This window comes from Oncorhynchus keta, chromosome 28 (assembly GCF_023373465.1).
Source record: "Oncorhynchus keta strain PuntledgeMale-10-30-2019 chromosome 28, Oket_V2, whole genome shotgun sequence".
Taxonomy (NCBI): Eukaryota; Metazoa; Chordata; class Actinopteri; order Salmoniformes; family Salmonidae; genus Oncorhynchus; species Oncorhynchus keta.
Genome location: NC_068448.1, coordinates 3,446,612 through 3,474,013, shown reverse-complemented (window position 1 = coordinate 3,474,013; position 27,402 = coordinate 3,446,612). Strand labels below are relative to the sequence as shown.

General features: G+C 47.4%; 1 protein-coding gene and 1 long non-coding RNA gene across 45 annotated transcripts in view; one reads left to right on the top strand and one right to left on the bottom strand.

The window, feature by feature from the left end:
• LOC127913101 (putative uncharacterized protein DDB_G0290521) overlaps positions 1-21,447 on the bottom strand; it is a 113,903-nt gene extending 92,456 nt beyond the window's left edge. For all 37 annotated transcript variants that reach the window (XM_052484441.1, XM_052484443.1, XM_052484444.1 and 34 more), the window contains exons 1-3: positions 21,124-21,447; positions 20,280-20,424; positions 15,189-16,375 (exon numbers count right to left, since the gene is read on the bottom strand). In XM_052484441.1, coding sequence (XP_052340401.1) covers positions 15,189-15,898 — 710 coding nt within the window. In that variant the 5' untranslated portion in view covers positions 15,899-16,375; positions 20,280-20,424; positions 21,124-21,447. The remainder of the gene's footprint in view (positions 1-15,188; positions 16,376-20,279; positions 20,425-21,123) is intronic.
• Positions 16,406-19,924, top strand: LOC127913104 (uncharacterized). Of its 8 annotated transcripts, XR_008084741.1 has the most exons (6): positions 17,071-17,329; positions 17,480-17,559; positions 17,677-17,876; positions 18,409-18,448; positions 18,606-18,805; positions 18,846-19,924. It is a non-coding gene; the product is annotated as an uncharacterized LOC127913104 (long non-coding RNA). The 8 variants fall into 8 exon arrangements; XR_008084742.1 differs by lacking the exons at positions 17,071-17,329; positions 17,480-17,559 and adding an exon at positions 16,406-16,999 and having other exon boundaries at positions 17,637-17,836; XR_008084740.1 differs by lacking the exons at positions 17,071-17,329; positions 17,480-17,559 and adding an exon at positions 16,406-16,999 and having other exon boundaries at positions 17,637-17,876; positions 18,606-18,725.
• Positions 21,448-27,402: the final 5,955 nt, after the last annotated feature.

Genomic DNA, 27,402 nt, shown 5'->3' with positions numbered 1-27,402 from the left:
ACCCAGCTGTTAGAGCGATGGACCAGTAACCTAATGGTCGCTGGTTCGAATCCCCGAGCCAACAAGGTGAAGATAAATAAATCTGTCAATGTGCCCTTGAGCAAGGCACTTAACCATAGTTGCTCTGGATAAGAGTGTCTGATAAATGACTACAATGTAATGACCAGTCTTCTGACAGGCACACAGTACTTCAAAATATATAACATTGTGATATATCATATCACAATATCTTTGATGATTTTACGTTTTTTTTTAAAATGTTTTTGAATAATACAAGTTCTCGGTACGTTTTATGAGTAGTTAGTAGTAGTTAGTAGTAGTTAGTAGTAGTTAGTAGTTCAGGTAGTAGTTCATGACCCTGGGGTGGCAACACATACCTGTACATGATAAGTGATATGGGCAAAACATTTAGGCTTTAGATAATTGGGAATTGTCAGAATCATGAAAATAGAATGATTATTCAAATTCACAGTTGAAAACATTGTTGTTTGACATGACAACGAATTAATAAACCAGGCAGGAATTATTGACAGGTTAGGAACCAAAGTGTGTTAGTCAGTGTTTCCAGGGGACCCTATTTAGATGTTACATTACCTCATATAGTTAGCTCAGCTGACATGTTCATGATTGGCCTGTTCTTTTTCTGATTTAGAAAATATCGTTGCACAAACAACATGGTGATCTACACCAGGAGACATGTCACTGTAACGTCTGCTTCCAACTCACACTCTCAAACACGTAGATCCCCTGAACGCAGCTCACTCTCCAAATCCTCAATCACTTGAATTCCCACCACCACCACTCCCACGCCCTGTGTATGACCTTCTGCCTGCCCCTGGACCCAGCTACCTGCCCCTGGACCCAGCTACCTGCCTCCTCCTGTGTATGACCTTCTGCCTGCCCCTGGACCCAGCTACCTGCCCCTGGACCCAGCTACCTGCCCCTGGACACAGCTACCTGCCTCCTCCTGTGTATGATCTTCTGCCTGCCCCTGGACCCAGCTACCTGCCTCCTCCTGTGTATGACCTTCTGCCTGCCTCTGGACCCAGCTACCTGCCTCCTCCTGTGTATGACCTTCTGCCTGCCCCTGGACCCAGCTACCTGCCTCCTCCTGTGTATGACCTTCTGCCTGCCCTGGACCCAGCTACCTGCCTCCTCCTGTGTATGACCGTCTGCCTGCCCCTGGACCCAGCTACCTGCCTCCTCCTGTGTGTGACCTTCTGCCTGCCCCTGGACCCAGCTACCTGCCTCCTCCTGTGTATGACCTTCTGCCTGCCCCTGGACCCAGCTACCTGCCTCCTCCTGTGTATGACCTTCTGCCTGCCCCTGGACCCAGCTACCTGCCTCCTCCTGTGTATGATCTTCTGCCTGCCCCTGGACCCAGCTACCTGCCTCCTCCTGTGTATGACCTTCTGCCTGCCCCTGGACCCAGCTACCTGCCTCCTCCTGTGTATGACCTTCTGCCTGCCCTGGACCCAGCTACCTGCCTCCTCCTGTGTATACACTTCTGGGTTGGAGCGAGCGGTCGCATCGGCACTTCGCTCCGCAGGTATTATAACTTTCTCATTACATTTCATTACATTTCATTATAGTACAACGGTTTGATTTGTCTAATCTTAGCAATTTCTTCTTAGCTAGCTACATAGCCGTCTTTGTATCAAAGATAATTGCATAATTATCGTATTTCGTCATCCTAACGTAGCCTTCACTGCTATTTTCCCAGCAGCTAGCCAGCGAGCCAGCTAGCAAACGCCCACCGATTAGCAGCACTGTAGTAACTATTACACTCAACTGAACGTCTTGATTAGTGTAGTGTTAGCTAGCTACATAGCTGTCTTTGCTGTCTTCGTATCCAAGATAATTGTGTAGTTTAGAGTGTGTAGTCTTAGAGTGATTATCTTATCTTAATTTACCGAGGTTAGCTAGCCAGCTATTTGTCGTCCTTAACGTAGGAGACTCTGCTAGCTAGCCAACAACTAGCCAACAACTAGCCAACAGCTAGCCGACAGCTAGCCAACAGCTAGCCAACGTCTACCGAATAGGACTCAACAACCCGGTCGCATTCACAGGTAGTATCACATTTTCATTTAATTTCATTACAGTACAACGGTTTGATTTGTTTGATCGTAGCTAGCTACATAGCTAGCTACATAGCCGTCTTTGTATCAAAGATAATTGTGTAGTCTAGAGCGATTTTCTAGGTTAGCTAGCCAGCTATTGTTGTTCTTTTAACGCAACGTAACGTAAACAACACTGCTAGCTAGCCAGCTAGCCCCGAATAGCAGCACTGCAGAAACTATTACACTCAACGGAACGACTTGATTAGTGTAGTGTCAACAACACAGCCACTGCCAGCTAGCCTACTTCAGCAGTACTGTATCATTTTAAGAATTTTAGTCAATAAGATTCTTGCTACGTAAGCTTAACTTTCTGAACATTCGAGACGTGTAGTCCACTTGTCATTCCAATCTCCTTTGCATTAGCGTAGCCTCTTCTGTAGCCTGTCAACTATGTGTCTGTCTATCCCTGTTCTCTCCTCTCTGCACAGACCATACAAACGCTCCACACCGCGTGGCCGCGGCCACCCTAATCTGGTGGTCCCAGCGCGCACAACCCACGTGGAGTTCCAGGTCTCCGGTAGCCTCTGGAACTGCCGATCTGCGGCCAACAAGGCAGAGTTCATCTCAGCCTATGCCTCCCTCCAGTCCCTCGACTTCTTGGCACTGACGGAAACATGGATCACCACAGACAACACTGCTACTCCTACTGCTCTCTCTTCGTCCGCCCACGTGTTCTCGCACACCCCGAGAGCTTCTGGTCAGCGGGGTGGTGGCACCGGGATCCTCATCTCTCCCAAGTGGTCATTCTCTCTTTCTCCCCTTACCCATCTGTCTATCGCCTCCTTTGAATTCCATGCTGTCACAGTTACCAGCCCTTTCAAGCTTAACATCCTTATCATTTATCGCCCTCCAGGTTCCCTCGGAGAGTTCATCAATGAGCTTGATGCCTTGATAAGCTCCTTTCCTGAGGACGGCTCACCTCCCACAGTGCTGGGCGACTTTAACCTCCCCACGTCTACCTTTGACTCATTCCTCTCTGCCTCCTTCTTTCCACTCCTCTCCTCTTTTGACCTCACCCTCTCACCTTCCCCCTACTCACAAGGCAGGCAATACGCTCGACCTCATCTTTACTAGATGCTGTTCTTCCACTAACCTCATTGCAACTCCTCCAAGTCTCCGACCACTACCTTGTATCCTTTTCCCTCTCGCTCTCATCCAACACCTCCCACACTGCCCCTACTGGATGGTATCGCGCCGTCCCAACCTTCGCTCTCTCTCCCCCGCTACTCTCTCCTCTTCCATCCTATCATCTCTTCCCTCTGCTCAAACCTTCTCCAACCTATCTCCTGATTCTGCCTCCTCAACCCTCCTCTCCTCCCTTTCTGCATCCTTTGACTCTCTATGTCCCCTATCCTCCAGGCCGGCTCGGTCCTCCCTCCCGCCCCGTGGCTCGACGACTCATTGCGAGCTCACAGAACAGGGCTCCGGGCAGCCGAGCGGAAATGGAGGAAAACTCGCCTCCCTGCGGACCTGGCATCCTTTCACTCCCTCCTCTCTACATTTTCCTCCTCTGTCTCTGCTGCTAAAGCCATTTTCTACCACTCTAAATTCCAAGCATCTGCCTCTAACCCTAGGAAGCTCTTTGCCACCTTCTCCTCCCTCCTGAATCCTCCTCCCCTCCCCCCTCCTCCCTCTCTGCAGATGACTTCGTCAACCATTTTGAAAAGAAGGTCGACGACATCCGATCCTCGTTTGCTAAGTCAAGCGGCACCGCTGGTTCTGCTCACACTGCCCTACCCTGTGCTCTGACCTCTTTCTCCCTCTCTCTCCAGATGAAATCTTGCGTCTTGTGACGGCCGGCCGCCCAACAACCTGCCCGCTTGACCCTATCCCCTCCTCTCTTCTCCAGACCATTTCCGGAGACCTTCTCCCTTACCTCACCTCGCTCATCAACTCATCCCTGACCGCTGGCTACGTCCCTTCCGTCTTCAAGAGAGCGAGAGTTGCACCCTTCTGAAAAAACCTACACTCGATCCCTCCGATGTCAACAACTACAGACCAGTATCCCTTCTTTCTTTTCTCTCCAAAACTCTTGAACGTGCCGTCCTTGGCCAGCTCTCCCGCTATCTCTCTCTCTGAATGACCTTCTTGATCCAAATCAGTCAGGTTTCAAGACTAGTCATTCAACTGAGACTGCTCTTCTCTGCATCACGGAGGCGCTCCGCACTGCTAAAGCTAACTGTCTCTCCTCTGCTCTCATCCTTCTAGACCTATCGGCTGCCTTCGATACTGTGAACCATAAGATCCTCCTCTCCACCCTCTCCGGGTTGGGCATCTCCGGCGCGGCCCACGCTTGGATTGCGTCCTACCTGACAGGTCGCTCCTACCAGGTGGCGTGGCGAGAATCTGTCTCCTCACCACGCGCTCTCACCACTGGTGTCCCCAGGGCTCTGTTCTAGGCCCTCTCCTATTCTCGCTATACACCAAGTCACTTGGCTCTGTCATAACCTCACATGGTCTCTCCTATCATTGCTATGCAGACGACACACAATTAATCTTCTCCTTTCCCCTTCTGATGACCAGGTGGCGAATCGCATCTCTGCATGTCTGGCAGACATATCAGTGTGGATGACGGATCACCACCTCAAGCTGAACCTCGGCAAGACGGAGCTGCTCTTCCTCCCGGGAAGGACTGCCCGTTCCATGATCTCGCCATCACGGTTGACAACTCCATTGTGTCCTCCTCCCAGAGCGCTAAGAACCTTGGCGTGATCCTGGACAACACCCTGTCGTTCTCAACTAACATCAAGGCGGTGGCCCGTTCCTGTAGGTTCATGCTCTACAACATCTGCAGAGTACGACCCTGCCTCACACAGGAAGCGGCGCAGGTCCTAATCCAGGCACTTGTCATCTCCCGTCTGGATTACTGCAACTCGCTGTTGGCTGGGCTCCCTGCCTGTGCCATTAAACCCCTACAACTCATCCAGAACGCTGCAGCCCGTCTGGTGTTCAACCTTCCCAAGTTCTCTCACGTCACCCCGCTCCTCCGCTCTCTCCACTGGCTTCCAGTTGAAGCTCGCATCCGCTACAAGACCATGGTGCTTGCCTACGGAGCTGTGAGGGGAACGGCACCTCAGTACCTCCAGGCTCTGATCAGGCCCTACACCCAAACAAGGGCACTGCGTTCATCCACCTCTGGCCTGCTCGCCTCCCTACCACTGAGGAAGTACAGTTCCCGCTCAGCCCAGTCAAAACTGTTCGTTGCTCTGGCCCCCCAATGGTGGAACAAACTCCCTCACGACGCCAGGACAGCGGAGTCAATCACCACCTTCCGGAGACACCTGAAACCCCACCTCTTTAAGGAATACCTAGGATAGGATAAGTAATCCTTCTCACCCCCCTTTAAGATTTAGATGCACTATTGTAAAGTGACTGTTCTACTGGATGTCATAAGGTGAATGCACCAATTTGTAAGTCGCTCTGGATAAGAGCGTCTGCTAAATGACTTAAATGTAATGTAAATGTAAATGTGTATGACCTTCTGCCTGCCCTGGACCCAGCTACCTGCCTCCTCCTGTGTATGACCTTCTGCCTGCCCTGGACCCAGCTACCTGCCTCCTCCTGTGTATGACCTTCTGCCTGCCCCTGGACCCAGCTACCTGCCTCCTCCTGTGTATGACCTTCTGCCTGCCCCTGGACCCAGCCACCTGTCTCCTCCTGTGTATGACCTTCTGCCTGCCCTGGACCCAGCTACCTGCCTCCTCCTGTGTATGACCTTCTGCCTGCCCCTGGACCCAGCTACCTGCCTCCTCCTGTGTATGACCTTCTGCCTGCCCCTGGACCCAGCTACCTGCCTCCTCCTGTGTATGACCTTCTGCCTGCCCCTGGACCCAGCTACCCAGCTGCCCCTGGACCCAGCTACCTGCCCCTGGACCCAGCTACCTGCCCCTGGACCCAGCTTCCTGCCCCTGGACCCAGCTTCCTGCCCCTGGACCCAGCTTCCTGCCCCTGGACCCAGCTTCCTGCCCCTGGACCCAGCTACCTGCCCCTGGACCCAGCTTCCTGCCCCTGGACCCAGCTACCTGCCCCTGGACCCAGCTACCTGCCTGATCCTGTGTATGACCTTCTGCCTGCCCTGGACCCAGCTACCTGCCTCCTCCTGTGTATGACCTTCTGCCTGCCCTGGACCCAGCTACCTGCCTCCTCCTGTGTATGACCTTCTGCCTGCCCCTGGACCCAGCTACCTGCCTCCTCCTGTGTATGACCTTCTGCCTGCCCCTGGACCCAGCCACCTGTCTCCTCCTGTGTATGACCTTCTGCCTGCCCTGGACCCAGCTACCCGCCTCCTCCTGTGTATGACCTTCTGCCTGCCCCTGGACCCAGCTACCTGCCTCCTCCTGTGTATGACCTTCTGCCTGCCCCTGGACCCAGCTACCTGCCTCCTCCTGTTTATGACCTTCTGCCTGCCCCTGGACCCAGCTACCTGCCCCTGGACCCAGCTACCTGCCCCTGGACCCAGCTACCTGCCCCTGGACCCAGCTTCCTGCCCCTGGACCCAGCTTCCTGCCCCTGGACCCAGCTACCTGCCCCTGGACCCAGCTACCTGCCCCTGGACCCAGCTTCCTGCCCCTGGACCCAGCTACCTGCCCCTGGACCCAGCTTCCTGCCCCTGGACCCAGCTTCCTGCCCCTGGACCCAGCTACCTGCCCCTGGACCCAGCTTCCTGCCCCTGGACCCAGCTACCTGCCCCTGGACCCAGCTACCTGCCTCCTCCTGTGGTCCTTTACAAATAAACAACTGCTGCGCCCTGCGCTTGAAACCAGCTCTCTGTCTCCTATCGTGCTCATTACACGAGGCTGTATAGCTACGTTTGTTCTGACTTGGGTTGAATGGCGGGAACTCGAGATTTACCGCCCAAAACCACTCCCTTTTTTCTGCATAAATTACTGAGAAACCAGTCAATTATAATATATAATATAATATATAATAAATTATTTATATGAACAGAAGACAATCAATTTGCATAATGAATCATCAATGCTCAGGGTGGAGACAGACAGCCCATCTCAGACAGACAGTCCATCTCAGACAGACAGCCCATCTCAGACAGACAGTCCATCTCAGACAGACAGCCCATCTCAGACAGACAGCCCATCTCAGACTGACAGTCGATCTCAGACTTACAGTCCATCTCAGACTGACAGGCCATCTCAGACTGACAGTCCATCTCAGACTGACAGCCCATTTCAGACAGACAGTCCATCTCAGACTTACAGCCCATCTCAGACTTACAGTCCATCTCAGACTGACAGCCCATCTCAGACAGACAGCCCATCTCAGACTGACAGTCCATCTCAGACAGACAGCCCATCTCAGACAGACAGTCCATCTCAGACAGACAGTCCATCTCAGACAGACAGCCCATCTCAGACAGACAGTCCATCTCAGACAGACAGCCCATCTCAGACAGACAGTCCATCTCAGACAGACAGCCCATCTCAGACTGACAGTCCATCTCAGACAGACAGTCCATCTCAGACAGACAGCCCATCTCAGACAGACAGTCCATCTCAGACAGACAGCCCATCTCAGACAGACAGCCCATCTCAGACTGACAGTCCATCTCAGACAGACAGCCCATCTCAGACAGACAGCCCATCTCAGACTGACAGCCCATCTAACTGACAGTCCATCTCAGACAGACAGGCCATCTCAGACAGACAGCCCATCTCAGACAGACAGCCCATCTCAGACATACAGCCCATCAAAGACTGACAGCCCATCTCAGACAGACAGTCCATCTGACTGACAGTCCATCTCAGACAGACAGCCCATCTCAGACTGACAGTCCATCTCAGACAGACAGCCCATCTCAGACTGACAGCCCATCTCAGACAGACAGCCCATCTCAGACTGACAGCCCATCTCAGACAGACAGCCCATCTCAGACAGACAGGCCATCTCAGACTGACAGCCCATCTCAGACTGACAGTCCATCTCAGACTGACAGCCCATCTCAGACAGACAGCCCATCTCAGACAGACAGGCCATCTCAGACAGACAGCCCATCTCAGACTGACAGCCCATCTCAGACAGACAGCCCATCTCAGACAGACAGTCCTTCTCAGACTGACAGCCCATCTCAGACTGACAGCCCATCTCAGACTGACAGTCCATCTCAGACAGACAGTCCATCTCAGACTGACAGTCCATCTCAGACTGACAGCCCATCTCAGACAGACAGCCCATCTCAGACTGACAGTCCATCTCAGACTGACAGCCCATCTCAGAATGACAGCCTATCTCAGACAGACAGCCCATCTCAGACTGACAGTCCATCTCAGACTGACAGCCCATCTCAGACAGACAGCCCATCTCAGACAGACAGGCCATCTCAGACAGACAGCCCATCTCAGACTGACAGCCCATCTCAGACAGACAGTCCTTCTCAGACAGACAGCCCATCTCAGACTGACAGCCCTTCTCAGACTGACAGTCCATCTCAGACAGACAGCCCATCTCAGACAGACAGTCCATCTCAGACTGACAGCCCATCTCAGACAGACAGTCCTTCTCAGACAGACAGCCCATCTCAGACTGACAGCCCTTCTCAGACTGACAGTCCATCTCAGACAGACAGTCCATCTCAGACAGACAGCCCATCTCAGACAGACAGTCCATCTCAGACAGACAGCCCATCTCAGACAGACAGTCCATCTCAGACACAGCCCATCTCAGACTGACAGCCCATCTCAGACTGACAGTCCATCTCAGACAGACAGCCCATCTCAGACTGACAGTCCATCTCAAACTGACAGCCCATCTCAGACAGACAGCCCATCTCAGACTGACAGCCCATCTCAGACTGACAGTCCATCTCAGACTGACAGCCCATCTCAGACTGACAGCCTATCTCAGACAGACAGCCCATCTCAGACTGACAGTCCATCTCAGACTGACAGCCCATCTCAGACTGACAGCCCATCTCAGACAGACAGTCCTTCTCAGACAGACAGCCCATCTCAGACTGACAGCCCTTCTCAGACTGACAGTCCATCTCAGACAGACAGCCCATCTCAGACAGACAGTCCATCTCAGACTGACAGCCCATCTCAGACAGACAGTCCTTCTCAGACAGACAGCCCATCTCAGACTGACAGCCCATCTCAGACTGACAGTCCATCTCAGACAGACAGCCCATCTCAGACAGACAGTCCATCTCAGACAGACAGCCCATCTCAGACAGACAGCCCATCTCAGACAGACAGCCCATCTCAGACAGACAGTCCATCTCAGACAGACAGCCCATCTCAGACAGACAGCCCATCTCAGACAGACAGCCCATCTCAGACAGACAGCCCATCTCAGACAGACAGTCCATCTCAGACAGACAGCCCATCTCAGACTGACAGCCCATCTCAGACTGACAGCCCATCTCAGACAGACAGCCCATCTCAGACAGACAGCCCATCTCAGACAGACAGCCCATCTCAGACTGACAGCCCATCTCAGACAGACAGCCCATCTCAGACTGACAGCCCATCTCAGACAGACAGCCCATCTCAGACAGACAGCCCATCTCAGACAGACAGCCCATCTCAGACAGACAGTCCATCTCAGACTGACAGTCCATCTCAGACTGACAGCCCATCTCAGACAGACAGCCCATCTCAGACAGACAGCCCATCTCAGACTGACAGTCCATCTCAGACAGACAGCCCATCTCAGACAGACAGCCCATCTCAGACAGACAGTCCTTCTCAGACTGACAGCCCATCTCAGACAGACAGCCCATCTCAGACAGACAGTCCTTCTCAGACTGACAGCCCATCTCAGACAGACAGCCCATCTCAGACAGACAGTCCTTCTCAGACTGACAGCCCATCTAACTGACAGTCCATCTCAGACAGACAGTCCTTCTCAGACAGACAGCCCATCTAACTGACAGTCCATCTCAGACAGACAGCCCATCTCAGACAGACAGTCCTTCTCAGACAGACAGCCCATCTCAGACAGACAGCCCATCTCAGACAGACAACCCATCTCAGACAGACAGCCCATCTCAGACAGACAACCCATCTCAGACTGACAGCCCATCTCAGACAGACAGCCCATCTCAGACTGACAGTCCATCTCAGACAGACAGCCCATCTCAGACAGACAGCCCATCTAACTGACAGTCCATCTCAGACTGACAGTCCATCTCAGACTGACAGCCCATCTCAGCTCACAATGCTGGTAGATTTACTGTATCATCTCATCATGGGAACTTGTTTTCTTATGACAGGTTGGCCTACATGACCTCTCTTATCCTACCTCATTTGCACACACTGTATATAGACTTATTTTTCTACTGTATTATTGACTGTATGTTTGTTTTACTCCATGTGTAACTCTGTGTCGTTGTATGTGTCGAACTGCTTTGCTTTATCTTGACCAGGTCGCAATTGTGAATGAGAACTTGTTCTCAACTAGCCTACCTGGTTAAATAAAGGTGTTCTCAACTAGCCTACCTGGTTAAATAAAGGTGTTCTCAACCCTGGCTACCTGGTTAAATAAAGGTTAAATAAAACAATTAAGAAATAAACATTTACTGCAGCATAGTGCTGGAGACTGAATTGAGTCTCATTTACCATCATCCATCTGGGGGTCAGGGGTCACCTTGTTTTTTAATTGTAAATATATATATTTTTTATTTAATTGCAGCTGCAGAGTTTAAAAACAGTCTATCACTCGAATATCGTTGCTTTAAATCAGTCCACGCACGAGCTCTCTGTCACAGTCCTTTTCTCTCTCACCATCAATTCCATTCAAATTGCATCCAAAATAAATCATCCTGTTCGAGATTGATATATAGCCCTAAACATTTGAAAACCGCCATAAGAAATACAGACTACGGTTTACAACTGCACATGGGGACAAAGATTGTACTTTTGGTAGAAATGTCCTCTGGTCTGATGAAACAAAAAATAGAACTGTTTGGCCATAATGACCATTGTTATGTTTGGAGGGAAAAGGGGGAGGCTTGCAAGCCGAAAAACACCATCCCAACCTTGAAGCACGGGGGTGGCAGCATCATGTTGTGGGGGTGCTTTGTTGCAGGAGGGATTGGTGCACTTCACAAAATAGATGGCATCATGAGGGAGGACTATATTGTGAATATATTGAAGCAACATCTCAAAACATTAGTCAAGAAGTTAAAGCTTGGTCACAAATGGATGCAAATGGGTCTTCCAAATGAACAATGACGCCAAGCATACTTCCAAAGTTGTGGCAAAATGGCTTAAGACAACAAAGTCAAGGTAATGGAGTGGCCATCAGAAAGCCCTGACCTCAATCCCATAGAAAATTTGTGGGCAGAACTGAAAAAGTGTGTGCTTTTTTGTAAGAGGCCTACAAACCTGACACAGTTACACCAGCTCTGTCAGGAGGAATGGGCCAAAATTCACCCAACTTATTGTGAGAAGCTTGTGGAAGGCAACCCGAAACATTTGACCCAAGTTATACAATTTAAAGGCAATGCTACCTAATACTAATTGAGTGTATGTAAACTTCTGACCCACTGGGGATGTGATGAAAGAAATCAAATCTGAAATAAATAATTCTCTCTACTATTATTCTGACATTTCACATTCTTAAGATAAAGCAGTGATCCTAACTGACCTAAGACAGGGAATTTTTACTAGGATTAAATGTCAGGAATTATGAAAAACTGTATTTGGCTAAAGTGTATGTAAACTTCTGACTTCAACCATATATAGATGTCCTAGCTTACCTCTTATATATATATATATATATGCCTAAGAAGCCCCTAACTTATATCTTCTGTCTCTTGCACAATACCCAAAGCACCTGAGGCTCCACTGGCCTCTCCTTAGCTCTTGGAGTCCCATGCAGTAAAATCTAGACTAGAACAGCTTGCTGGAGATTATGTTTTTGTTCTCGCATTTCTTATACCAATAGACTATTAGAAGAGATAAGCAAGCTCTTGTTTGCTGAATGTTGAATACAGCAGCCAATAGAAGTGATGAGCAGTTTGAAAGAAGAGTGAACCTGCGATGGCGGTTTATAGCTATGGTAGTTATTTATTCAGACCCATAAATCTTCGTGAAGAGAAGGGAAAGCCTTCTGCATCCAGCAGCCTGGATGTCATTAGATAAGGACAACAAAAGATAAGGACAACGAAAGATAAGGACAACGAAAAGATAAGGACAATGAAAGATAAGGACAACGAAAAGATAAGGACAATGAAAGATAAGGACAATGAAAGATAAGGACAACGAAAAGATAAGGACAATGAAAGATAAGGACAACGAAAGATAAGGACAATGAAAGATAAGGACAATGAAAGATAAGGACAATGAAAGATAAGGACAATGAAAGATAAGGACAATGAAAGATAAGGACAACGAAAAGATAAGGACAACGAAAAGATAAGGACAACGAAAGATAAGGACAATGAAAGATAAGGACAACGAAAAGATAAGGACAACGGAAAGATAAGGACAATGAAAGATAAGGACAACGAAAAGATAAGGACAACGAAAAGATAAGGACAACGAAAGATAAGGACAACGAAAGATAAGGACAACGAAAAGATAAGGACAATGAAAGATAAGGACAACGAAAGATAAGGACAACGAAAGATAAGGACAACGAAAAGATAAGGACAACGAAAAGATAAGGACAACGGAAAGATAAGGACAATGAAAGATAAGGACAACGAAAAGATAAGGACAACGAAAAGATAAGGACAACGAAAGATAAGGACAACGAAAGATAAGGACAACGAAAAGATAAGGACAGCGGAAAGATAAGGACAATGAAAGATAAGGACAACGAAAAGATAAGGACAACGAAAAGATAAGGACAACGAAAGATAAGATAAGGACAACGAAAAGATAAGGACAACGAAAAGATAAGGACAACAAAAGATAAGGAAAAGATAAGGACAAATTAAAAGATAAGGACAACGGAAAGATAAGGACAACAACGAAAGATAAGGACAACGAAAAGATAAGGACAACGAAAGATAAGGACAACGAAAGATAAGGACAACGAAAAGATAAGGACAACGAAAAGATAAGGACAACGAAAAGATAAGGACAACGAAAGATAAGGACAACGAAAAGATAAGGACAATGAAAGATAAGGACAACGAAAGATAAGGACAACGAAAGATAAGGACAACGAAAGATAAGGACAACGAAAGATAAGGACAACAAAACGTATTTCATGTAACTGTTGAAAGTGAGGAAGGAATGAAGCAACAATAGAGAAAGAGGAAGTAGGCTAATAACATCAGGGGAGATATTATGAAGGGTATGTACGTGTCAGCCTACTAATTATACAGATAGAACCTAATAACATCAGGGGAGATATGAAATATTATGTATATACATGGCAGCCTACTAATTATACAAATAGAACCTATTATATTTTTTAAAAAAATGCTAATTGAATTCGCTAGCCTATACTTGTGACTTTGTAGGCCATATGTGCTGCACCAAAATCCCATGTTCTCTGTCTGATTTATCATGATTTGAACCAAGTGGATAATTCCAGTTATACAACACAATACAGTACAGTGATATAGTTCACACTCAAAACAATTAGCCTACTGGAGCTCGTTTCATTGATTTACCCAAGAGAGCATATAGCTAGCTACAGTACGTATTGGATAACAACACAATCATTTGGGCTTTTTTTTTTGTTGCTTGGACTCATTACATGTATTAAATATATGTCTCATCAGACTCAGGTTACAACAGGTTTGAATGTTCTATCAAAGCTCTAATCAAATCCAGATAGTGGTCTATTTATATATATATATATATATTTATATGTTTTATAATGCTTTTTAAATGACACTTTGACAGGAGATACCGAGTTACCCGGGAGAAAAGTGATTTATTCTCGGGATGGAATATTTGTTAAAAAACAACAATAGCTCCGGGGGGAAAAAAATGATTCAACTCCAACTCTTACCGCAGTATTGTTGTTTTTATAATATAATAATAATAATAATATATGCCATTTAGCAGACGCTTTTATCCAAAGCGACTTACAGTCATGTGTGCATACATTCTACGTATGGGTGGTCCCGGGGATCGAACCCACTACCTTGGCGTTACAAGCGCCATGCTCTACCAACTGAGCTACAGAAGGACCAGTACCAACCTCTTGTTGCATCTATCCGATCACTGCAGACTGCAGACTGAACAGCAGGAAGGTGTTTGTGACCTCCTATGATTTTTGTGGTCCTTCTGTAGCTCAGTTGGTAGAGCATGGCGCTTGTAACGCCAGGGTAGTGGGTTCGATTCCCGGGACCACCCATACATAGAATGTATGCACACATGACTGTAAGTCGCTTTGGATAAAAGCGTCTGCTAAATGACATATGTATTATATATATTATATATTTTACAGAGGCTTTTAGGTGTCACTTTTAACAAACCAAACGTTGAAACAGCGTTAAAGAAGGTAACCGAACAGAAAACAGGTCCGTGCATCAACATGTGTTTACAGGTGACCTTTTGGCAGGTAGCTTGAAACACCATGCTAACTGTTTAGCAGTAGAGTCTGTGGTCTTAAAGGTGACACACACACACCTACACACACACACACACACGCACACGCGCACACGCACACACACACACACACACACACACACACACACACACACACACACACACACACACACACACACACACACACACACACACACACACACACACACACACTAAAAGATAAACGTAATGACTTACTGTCTGTGGTCTTAAAGGTAACACACACCTACACACACACACACAAAAGATAAACACTTACTCACACACACCTACACACACACACACACCCACACACACACACACACACACACACACACACACACACACACACACACACACACACACACACACACACACACACACACACACACACACACACACACACACACACCCACACACACTAAAAGATAAACGTAATGACTTACTGTCTGTGGTCTTAAAGGTAACAGACACACACCCACACACACACACACACACACACACACACACACACACACACACACACACACACACACACACACACACACACACACACTAAAAGATAAACGTAATGACTTACTGTCTGTGGCTGTGTGGGTGGCTGGTGGGATTCCCCAAGGTGGAACTATTAAGTCTCTCTGTCCTCTCTTTCTCCAACCTGTTTAATCTCTCCTTCTCCATCTCCACGAAACTGGTCCCTGTTCCGGTCGAGATGGTGCGGGTCAGCGGGGTGTGGGGGGTTCGTTTAGGGGTCTGGGGGGTGCGGGGGGTCTGGGTGGTGACGGGGGTTTGTTTTGGGATTTGGGGTATACGGTGGGGGGTCTTGGGGGTTTGAGGGGTGTGTTTATCCCATACAGGTACCTGGGGTGCGGAGGCCGGTATGGCTGTAGTGTTGGTACTGGTACTATAAAAAGACTGGGTCTGAACCGGGCGAACTGGTACGGAGGGTATGGCTGTGGTGTTGGTTCTGGTACTACTAAAGGACTTGGTCTGAACCGGGCGAACTGGTACGGAGGGTATGGCTGTGTGGCTAGTTTTGTTGGCAGGTGGTGGCGGGGGGCCGGGTGGTGGTGGGGGTTCAGGGGGTAAAGGTCGCTGGCGGTCCAGGCGTAGATCTTTATTCTCCTGGGCCAGGCGGTCTAACTGGACCTCTAGCTCATCGATACGGTGCCTCTGGGTGTCCAGGAGCTTCTGCTGGCTCTCTATGATGTTGTTGAGCTCCAGGAGGTACTCCACGGCCCGGTTAGTGCTCTCAGGGCTGCCCTGGCTGTGACCCTGACTAGCCTCCATGATGCTGGTCTGTTCCTGGTCTCAGTATCCTCACAGGTAATACGCTAACAGGCTAATGAAGGGACCAGTCCTGAGCTGTGACAGGCTAACAAGCTAACAAAGGGACCAGTCCTGAGCTGTGATAGGCTAACAAGCTAACAAAGGGACCAGTCCTGAGTTGTGATAGGCTAACTGGCTAACAAAGGGACCAGTCCTGAGCTGTGATAGGCTAACTTGCTAACAAAGGGACCAGACCTGGTTGTGATAGGCTAACTGGCTATTGAAGGGACAAGTCCTGAGCTGTGATAGGCTAACTGCTATGCCCTCCCCCCCACCAGAAGGAAGTGGGGGGGAGAGGGGTGACTTTAAAAAGGTCCCTCTAGAGGATCAAGATGTTTTAGTTCCTGGTTTTGCCCTGCCAGAGACGTCGGTTGGCGCCTCCAACATCCGGTTGGTCCAATCAGGTCAGGTGATCTTGAAGGGGTCAGAACCCATCTTCTGAAATCATATAACACAATGTCACCAAGTCAAATAGTTGTCCTATAATAGTCTGTTATTTCCAACGAAGAAGAAGAACAGAGGCCCTTATCAAAAAGGACAGACAGGAAGACCATGTTCCATGGAAGAGAAGTAAAGGGGTCCAACTCTTTCACCCTTTGAATACGTCTTGAATAGGATCATCTTTGAATCTACGTCTATTCAAAAGAAGAATGGAAAAATGAGCATGACAGTTTTGTCAGTTCTATCACTGATCAGCAGATAGATGAGGATTTCTCCGTCTACCTTACATGGGAGATCCTTGAGTACATGCTCAAGAAGTTATATTATTATATGACAGTTCATCTCACAAACGACAGGTCAACGAGACTCCTATCTTGTTGTTTTGTTTAGTTTTTTTGTAAATCTGTTGAGTTATTCCTCAGGGGTTCCAGAAGATCTCCCTTCTCTGTGTTACCTATTCCAAGGAAGGAGTGTCTACTCTGGGTGAATGTGTTCTAATAGCAGGTAGGAGTGTCTACTCTGGGTGGAGCTCTAATAGCAGGTAGGAGTGTCTACTCTGGGTGAATGTGTTCTAATAGCAGGTAGGAGTGTCTACTCTGGGTGAATGTGTTCTAATAGCAGGTAGGAGTGTCTACACTGGGTGAATGTGTTCTAATAGCAGGTAAGGTGTCAGGGTGTCTACAGGTCTGGGTGAATGTGTTCTAATAGCAGGTAGGAGTGTCTACTCTGGGTGAATGTGTTCTAATAGCAGGTAGGAGTGTCTACTCTGGGTGAATGTGTTCTAATAGCAGGTAGGAGTGTCTACTCTGGGTGAATGTGTTCTAATAGCAGGTAGGAGTGTCTACTCTGGGTGAATGTGTTCTAATAGCAGGTAGGAGTGTCTACTCTGGGTGAATGTGTTCTAATAGCAGGTAGGAGTGTCTACTCTGGGTGAATGTGTTCTAATAGCAGGTAAGGAGTGTCTACTCTGGGTGAATGTGTTCTAATAGCAGGAAGGAGTGTAGGGTGAATGTGTCTAATAGCAGGTAGGAGTGTCTCTGGGTGAATGTGTTCTAATAGCAGGTAGGAGTGTCTACACTGATGAATGTGTTCTAATAGCAGGTAGGAGTGTCTACTCTGGGTGAATGTGTTCTAATAGCAGGTAGGAGTGTCTACTCTGGGTGAATGTGTTCTAATAGCAGGTAGGAGTGTCTACACTGGGTGAATGTGTTCTCATAGCAGGTAGGAGTGTCTACTCTGGGTGGAGCTCTAATAGCAGGTAGGAGTGTCTACTCTGGGTGAATGTGTTCTAATAGCAGGAAGGAGTGTCTACTCTGGGTGAATGTGTTCTAATAGCAGGTAGGAGTGTCTACTCTGGGTGAATGTGTTCTAATAGCAGGTAGGAGTGTCTACTCTGGGTGAATGTGTTCTAATAGCAGGTAGGAGTGTCTACTCTGGGTGAATGTGTTCTAATAGCAGGTAGGAGTGTCTACTCTGGGTGAATGTGTTCTAATAGCAGGTAGGAGTGTCTAGGGTGAATGTGTTCTAATAGCAGGTAGGAGTGTCTACTCTGGGTGAATGTGTTCTCATAGCAGGTGGAAGCTCTAATAGCAGGTAGGAGTGTCTACACTGGGTGAATGTGTTCTAATAGCAGGTAGGAGTGTCTACTCTGGGTGAATGTGTTCTAATAGCAGGTAGGAGTGTCTACTCTGGGTGAATGTGTTCTAATAGCAGGTAGGAGTGTCTACTCTGGGTGAATGTGTTCTAATAGCAGGTAGGAGTGTCTACTCTGGGTGAATGTGTTCTAATAGCAGGTAGGAGTGTCTACTCTGGGTGAATGTGTTCTAATAGCAGGTAGGAGTGTCTACTCTGGGTGAATGTGTTCTAATAGCAGGTAGGAGTGTCTACTCTGGGTGGAGCTCTAATAGCAGGTAGGAGTGTCTACTCTGGGTGAATGTGTTCTAATAGCAGGTAGGAGTGTCTACTCTGGGTGAATGTGTTCTAATAGCAGGTAGGAGTGTCTACTCTGGGTGAATGTGTTGTAATAGCAGGAAGGAGTGTCTACTCTGGGTGAATGTGTTCTAATAGCAGGTAGGAGTGTCTACTCTGGGTGAATGTGTTCTCGTAGCAGGTAGGAGTGTCTACTCTGGGTGGAGCTCTAATAGCAGGTAGGAGTGTCTACACTGGGTGAATGTGTTCTAATAGCAGGTAGGAGTGTCTACACTGGGTGAATGTGTTCTAATAGCAGGTAGGAGTGTCTACTCTGGGTGAATGTGTTCTAATAGCAGGTAGGAGTGTCTACTCTGGGTGAATGTGTTCTAATAGCAGGTAGGAGTGTCTACTCTGGGTGAATGTGTTCTAATAGCAGGTAGGAGTGTCTACTCTGGGTGAATGTGTTCTAATAGCAGGTAGGAGTGTCTACTCTGGGTGAATGTGTTCTAATAGCAGGTAGGAGTGTCTACACTGGGTGAATGTGTTCTAATAGCAGGTAGGAGTGTCTACTCTGGGTGGAGCTCTAATAGCAGGTAGGAGTGTCTACTCTGGGTGAATGTGTTCTAATAGCAGGTAGGAGTGTCTACTCTGGGTGGAGCTCTAATAGCAGGTAGGAGTGTCTACTCTGGGTGAATGTGTTCTAATAGCAGGTAGGAGTGTCTACTCTGGGTGAATGTGTTCTAATAGCAGGTAGGAGTGTCTACTCTGGGTGAATGTGTTCTAATAGCAGGTAGGAGTGTCTACTCTGGGTGAATGTGTTCTAATAGCAGGTAGGAGTGTCTACTCTGGGTGAATGTGTTCTAATAGCAGGTAGGAGTGTCTACTCTGGGTGAATGTGTTCTAATAGCAGGTAGGAGTGTCTACTCTGGGTGAATGTGTTCTAATAGCAGGTAGGAGTGTCTACTCTGGGTGAATGTGTTCTAATAGCAGGTAGGAGTGTCTACTCTGGGTGAATGTGTTCTAATAGCAGGTAGGAGTGTCTACACTGGGTGAATGTGTTCTCATAGCAGGTAGGAGTGTCTACTCTGGGTGGAGCTCTAATAGCAGGTAGGAGTGTCTACACTGGGTGAATGTGTTCTAATAGCAGGTAGGAGTGTCTACTCTGGGTGAATGTGTTCTAATAGCAGGTAGGAGTGTCTACTCTGGGTGGAGCTCTAATAGCAGGTAGGACTGTCTAGTCTGGGTGAATGTGTGGAGCTCTAAATTCTGTTCTACCTTTGTCTCTGTCTCTCCCTCTGTCTCCCCCTGTCTCTCTCTCTCGTTCTTGTCTCTCCCTGTCTCTCCTTGTCTCTCCCTCTCCCTCTCTCTGTCTCTTCCTCTCTCTATTGTCTCTCCCTAGAACAGTAAAAATCCTTTAATATTCAGAATCTAACTGTCCACATCACCATTAGTCAGGAGCCACATCACCTAGCCAGCAGCCTCCACCACTCTGGAGCAGCCTTCTCACTGTGGCAAATGGTTGACTCCACAATACAAGTTACTCAATAGCTACACTACCAAGTTATCTCCCTGTAGTTTTCGTGAACATTTCATTCAATTTACTCTACAAGAATCGAGGCACTTCTCAACTCACACTCCAACCAAATCCCCCTCGCTTCTTTTCCCTCCCTCCCTCCCTCTCTCTCTCTCTCTCTCTCTCTCTCTCTCTCTCTCTCTCTCCTCTCTCTCTCTCTCTCTCTCTCTCTCTCTCTCTCTCGGTCTCTCTCTCTCTCTCTCGGTCTCTCTCTCTCTCTCTCTCTCTCTCTCTCTCTCTCTCTCGGTCTCTCTCTCTCTCACACGCGCACAGACTCTCTGCAAACCTATTCACCTGGTCCCTCTGTGTGTCTATCAGCCTATTTAAACTATATCACTAAGGATTAGTTTAGACTTCCTGAAGACCTTGCCTCACGCCTTGTCAGAACATTCCATCAGCATCTTGAGGGAGAGATACCTATTCATGTGCTCCTTGTTCTTCTCCGTGGCAACAAGGATCCTGTCTCTCTCTTGTCCATGTCCATTCAGTAGATTGCAGCATTCTTTGTCCAATGCTGTAGAAGAGAAAAAAGAAACTGCTTCGACAGTTCTTCTTGCTTGTGCTGCAGGGGTGAAGAAGGAGAAGAAGAAGAAGGAGAAGGAGAAGAAAATGAAGAGGAAGACGTGAGGAAATAATTATTGATCCTCTCTCTCTCCATATGATCGAATAACCCCCAATGTGTCATAAGTGTGGAGTTCCAATCCGTTTAACAGGAGAGAGAAAAAAATATGACAAATCTTCTAGTGAGGAAACCCGCTGCTTAATGTTGTAGTGCTTTTCCCCAGCCGGTAGAGTGCAAGGTGGCCTGTTCTGGTGCACCGGCGACGACACCGATCCAGTCCCCAGCACAGTACTATATCCCGTTATTCCGTTAGCTCTGAGGCGCGCAGGCTGCTGTAGTGTCGACAGGCGGCACGGAACAGCTCAGGGCTCTGAACACACACCGACAGACACCGTTACGCGACGGCGATAAAACCAACCAATACAATCATCCCGGGCACTAATGTATCCACAGCCCAACGGATGTACACACTAATACGTCACGATTAAATGTAAAGCCTATAGCTTTACTTGGTTATAGTGTAGAAGTAAAGTATTTAAATGATGGCATTTGGCAATAGTGCCTTGTGTCTCGCATCGCTCGCAGCAAATGTGACCAGCTCATTAATTAGGAGCACGCGAATTTTTGTCTTCAAGACAGATTTTAAACATTTCATAAATTAGCCTAAAAAGGTACGGTGTTGCATATATTTCCCCTTACATCTGGTAGTGGTGTAGTTCATTGCAGTCTTAATATTTCCTGAAGATAGAATAGCCTAAGTCCAGATCTGTCACGGCGTGGTTCTGATGCTGGCAGAACGTGCGGGAGGGTGATTAGTTGGTCCATCCCCCGCGGTCCCCGTTCAGCATCCCAGATCCACTGCACCTGCCGCCCCCCTCCGCCATTCTGAAGCACCGCAGTGGCCAATACACACTGCAGCTCGTCGCAGCTCTTCTCACTGGCTTTTCCCAAATGCCGTCACAATTCTTCCAGCTAGAGAAGGAGAAGGAGGTGGAGGAGGAGGCGGGGTTGCATGTGGTGTCTCGGCTTATTCCAGTGAGTCAGAGGAGATATATATTGTTTCTTTCTCTCCAAACTCTCCTCTGACGTTGGAGCTAACATATAGTGATGACGGCGGAAACAAAACTGCGGTCCTGTAGTTGACCATTTTGGACCGAAGAGAGACGTGCGTTCTGAAGAGCGAGACGTCCGCAATTAGAGCTGTAATGGATAGTGGCCAACGATGTGTATAAACCATGGATTGCTGGTGATATGTATTTGGCCGTTGAGAGACCTTGAAGCCACTGGTCGGCCGTATTGGTATTCACCAGTTGGAGCAGTTCTCGAATGAATACAATTTTACAGTTTTTCAATTAATTGTTTCAAGGCAAAAGTTACATGTATTTAAGTAGCCTGTTTTGTTGTTGTTGTTTTAGTGGGGACAGTGACATTACTCTCTAAAAACTATACTTTAATCACCGCAATCATGTTTTAAACAATAATTATTTATAAGTTTAATTAACTTAATATAGTTCACGTTTGCATTAAGGTATCTGTAATAGAATACACCTGTCAAAAACCAAATGTATACATTTAATAAATGCATTTCTATTATCTTTCAACATATTTTACAACTGAAGAGTACCAAGATGGCTGCACGATGGATTCAATACAGCGCCCCCTGTCTGTCATCAAGGGTTTATATAGTATCTCTCTCTCTCTCTCTCTCTCTCTCTCTCTCTCTCTCTCTCTCTCTCTCTCTCTCTCTCTCTCTCTCTCTCTCTCTCTCTCTCTCTCTCTCTCTCTCTCTCTCTCTCTCTCTCTCTCTCACGCTCTCTCTCTCTCTCTCACGCTCTCTCTCTCTCTCTCGCTCTCTCTCTCTCTCTCTCTCTCTCTCTCTCTCTCTCTCTCTCTCGCTCTCTCTCTCTCTCTCTCTCTCTCTCTCTCTCTCTCTCTCTCTCTCTCACGCTCTCTCTCTCTCACTCTCTCTCTCTCTCTCTCTCTCTCTCTCACGCTTTCTCTCTCACGCTCTCTCTCTCTCTCTCACACACTCTCTCACTCTCTCCCTCACGCACTCTCTCTCTCTCTCCCTCTCCCTCTCTCTCTCTCTCTCTCTCTCTCTCTCTCTCTATTTCTCTCTCGCTCAAAGCTCAACATACATGTGTGGTGCATTGACACTCTTCTCAATCACATATACAGTTGAAGTCAGAAGTTTACATACACTTAGGTTGGAGTCATTAAAACTTGTTTTTCAACCACTCCACACATTTATTGTTAACAAACAATAGTTTTGGCAAGTTGGTTAGGACATCTACTTTATGCATGACACAAGTCATTTTTCCAACAATTGTTTACAGATTATTTCACTTATAATTCACTGTATCACAATTCCAGTAGGTCTGCAGTTTACATACACTAAGTTGACTGTGCTTTTAAACAGCTTGGAAAATTACAGAAAACGATGTTAGAAGCTTCTGATAGGCTAATTGACATCATTTGAGTTAATTGGAGGTCAATTGGAGGTGTACCTGTGGATGTATTTCAAGGCCAACCTTCAAACTCAAAGCCTCTTTACTTGACATCATGAGAAAATCTAAATTAAATCAACTATGACCTCAGAAAAAAAATTGTAGACCTCCACAAGTCTGGTCCAACGCCTGAAGGTACCATGCTCATCTGTACAAACAATAGTACGCAAGTATAAACACCATGGGATCACGCAGCCGTCATACCACTCAGAATGCAACTGCACATGGGGACAAAGATCGTACTTTTGGGAGAAATGTCCTCTGGTCTGATGAAACAAAAATTAAACTGTTTGGCCATAATGACCATCGTTATGTTTGGAGGAAAAAGGAGAGGCTTGCAAGCCGAAGAACACCATCCCAACCGTGAAGCACAGGGGTGGCAGCATCATGTTGTGGGGGTGCTTTTCTGCAGGAGGGATTGGTGTACTTCACAAAATAGATGGCATCATGAGGAGGGGATAATATGTGGATATATTGAAGCAACATCTCAAGACATCAGTCAGGAAGTTAAAGCTTGGTCACAAATGGACAATTACCCCAAGCATACATCTAAAGTTGTGGCAAAATGGCTTAAGGACAACAAAGTCGGGGTATTGGAGTGGCCATCACAAAGCCCCGACCTCGATCTTATTGAAATTGTGTGGGATTGAAAACTGTGTTGAATTGCATTTGGCTAAGGTGTATGTAAACTTCCGATGTCAAATCTAATGTATTTATATAGCCCTTCGTACATCAGCTGATATCTCAAAGTGCTGTACAGAAACCCAGCCTAAAACCCCAAACAGCAAGCAATGCAGGTGTAGAAGCACGGTGGCTAGGAAAAACTCCCTAGAAAGGCCAGAACCTAGGAAGAAACCTAGAGAGGAACCAGGCTGTGAGGGGTGGCCAGTCCTCTTCTGGCTTTGCCATATATACGTATATCAACTGTATATGTGTGTGCTAACATGCTAGCCCTTTTGTTCTTCTCTCTCTCTCCTCCGCCCCCCTTTATTTCTATCTCACTCTCCATCTCCCTGGGTGCCTCCTACATGTGCCCTCAGCCTACTCCTCTCTCTCCCTGCACCCTCCATCCCTCCCCCATGCAGCAGGTTTATCTGATATAAATGGATGGAGGGTTGAGGTGAAGCCAGAGAGAGACAGAGAGAGACAATTAGTAACGCTTAACAATGTATCTCTTACGTATATAATTACATATACACATATCCATGCATAATTCTGGAGTGAGGATGATGAGGATGATGGAAAGCATTTGTCTGTTTGTCTGTATACACTCAAAAGATTACAGGGTTTTTTTCTCAATCACTTTGGCACATATTTCAGATGTAAAGTTGTATAGTTTCAAAGCTCTAAGTGACAAACTATAAAATCTCACAACTCTGGACGTGATTTGGTCTTTTTGTGCAACTGTGAGTGGCAAAGTCATTGCAGTTTATTCAATCTGTTGTGCAGCGGCGCGTATTCACGGGTGCCACTGCAGTGGTGTGTATTCACGGGTGCCACTGCAGTGGCGCGTATTCATGGGTACCACTGCAGTGGCGCGTATTCACGGGTACCACTGCAGTGGCGCGTATTCACGGGTGCCACTGCAGTGGAGTGTATTCACGGGTACCACTGCAGTGGAGTGTATTCACGGGTACCACTGCAGTGGCGTGTATTCACGGGTGCCACTGCAGTGGAGTGTATTCATGGGTACCACTGCAGTCTTGTGGATTCATGGGTACCACTGCAGTCTTGTGTATTCATGGGTACCACTGCAGTGGAGTGTATTCACGGGTGCCACTGCAGTGGAGTGTATTCATGGGTACCACTGCAGTGGTGTGTATTCATGGGTACCACTGCAGTGGCGCGTATTCATGGGTACCACTGCAGTGGAGCGTATTCATGGGTACCACTGCAGTGGCGTGTATTCATGGGTGCCACTGCAGTGGCGTGTATTCATGGGTGCCACTGCAGTGGAGTGTATTCATGGGTACCACTGCAGTGGAGTGTATTCATGGGTGCCACTGCAGTGGAGTGTATTTATGGGTACCACTGCAGTGGAGTGTATTCATGGGTACCACTGCAGTGGAGTGTATTCATGGGTGCCACTGCAGTGGAGTGTATTCATGGGTACCACTGCAGTGGAGTGTATTCATGGGTGCCACTGCAGTGGAGTGTATTCATGGGTACCACTGCAGTGGAGTGTATTCATGGGTACCACTGCAGTGGAGTGTATTCATGGGTACCACTGCAGTGGCACGTATTCATGGGTGCCAAGGTAAGCAAGGCTTCCCCAAAAAATGGACCAAGATTTTTTCTTTTTTTTTAAACAATATCTTTCGTCTCTCTGTGTTTCATAGTTTTCCTTCGGTTCGCAAGAGGCTTAATGTATCTCACAGGTAGAAAGCATCAGAACGAGGGAAACAGCGCCCCTCTCTGTCTCTATGTGATGCTGTCTGGTCAAAACAATTATGACATTATATAACGTCCTCTTCACAGACGAATCAACCCAATTTGCTCAAACTTGCTACGGAAAAAAAAAGGGAAGAAGATCAAGAAGATTAACGAAAGCATAAAGATGTCGACCAAGAAATGTTGTTTTGTTTTAGAAAGGGTTGTCACGGGCTGTAACGGGCTATAAAGGGCTGTAACGGGCTGTAACGGGCTGTAACGGGCTGTAAAGGGCTGTAACGGGCTGTAACGGGCTGTAAAGGGCTGTAACGGACTGTAACGGGCTGTAACGGGCTGTAACGGGCTGTAACGGGCTGTAACGGGCTGTAACGGGCTGTAAAGGGCTGTAACGGGCTGTAACGGGCTGTAAAGGGCTGTAACGGACTGTAACGGACTGTAACGGGCTGTAACGGACTATAAGGGGCTGTAACGGACTGTAACGGGCTGTAACGGTCTGTAACGGACTATAAAGGGCTGTAACGGGCTGTAACGGACTGTAACGGGCTGTAACGGGCTGTAAAGGGGCTTGCACAGTTATATTTTCACCACCAGCCACTGTTTACCTCCTATTGATTGCGCTGCAGTTGCCGCTAGTTGCCAAACCTGGATGACGCTGGACCAAATGTGCACCGCCCTATGGCACTCCCAATCACGGTCGGATGTGATACATTAATGATGTCGCTCTCGCTGCCGGTGATTCTCTGATCCACCTCTACGCAGACGACACCATTGTGTATACCTCTGACCCCTCTTTGGACACTGTGTTATTAACAAACCTCCAGACGAGCTTCAATGCCATACAACTCTCCTTCCGTGGCCTCCAACTGCTCTTAAATACAAGTAAAACTAAATGAATGCTTTTCAACCGATCGCTGCCCGCACCTGCCTGCCCGCCCAGCATCACTACTCTGGACGATTCTAACGATTCTAAACTAAAAATACCAAGGTGTCTGTTTAGACTGTAAACTCTCATTCCAGACTCACATTAAACATCTCCAATCCAAAATTACATCTAGAATCGGCTTCCTATTCGCAACAAAGCTTCCTTCACTCATGCTGCCAGACATACCCTCGTAAAACTGACTATCCTACCGATCCTTGACTTCGGCAATGTAATTTACAAAATAGCCTTCAACACTCTACTCAGCAAACTGGATGTAGTTTATCACAGTGCCATCTGTTTTGTTACCAAAGCCCCATATACTACCCACCATTGCGACCTGTATGCTCTCGTTGGCTGGCCCTCGCTTCATATTCGTCGCCAAACCCACCATCTGTAAGTCTTTGCTAGGTAAAGCCCCGTCTTGTCTCAGCTCACTGGTCACCATAGCAACACCCAACCGTAGCACACGCTCCAGCAGGTATATCTCACTGGTCATCCCCAAAGCCAACACTTCCTTTGGCCGCCTTTCCTTCCAGTTCTCTGCTGCCATTGACTGGAATGAATAGCAAAACTCACTGAAGCTGGAGTCTTATATCTCCCTCACTAACTTTAAGCATCAGCTGTCAGAGCAGCTTACCGATTATTGCACCTGTACATAGCCCATCTGTAAATAGCCCACCCAACTACCTCATCCCCATATTGTTAGTTATTTATTTTTGCTCCTTTGCACCCCAATATCTCTACTTGCGCATTCATCTTCTGCACATCTATCACTCCAGTGTTGAATTGCTAAATTGTAAATATTTCACCACTATGGCCTATTTATTGCCTTACCTCATAATCCTACTCAATTTGCACACACTGTATATAGATTTGTTCTATTGTGTTATTGACTGTATGTTTTGTTTATTCCATGTGTAACTCTGTGTTGTTGTTTGTGTCACACTGCTCTCCTTTATCTTGGTCACAGTTGTAAATGAGAACTTGTTCTCAACTGGCCTACCTGGTTAAATAAAGGTGAAATATATATATATTTTTTAATACAGCCTGAATTCGAACCAGGGAGTAAAGCCTTTTTCACTGAGATACAGTGACTTTGACTGCTGCCACTCGGACGCCATGACCAATACATATATATATTTATTTATCTATCTTTTC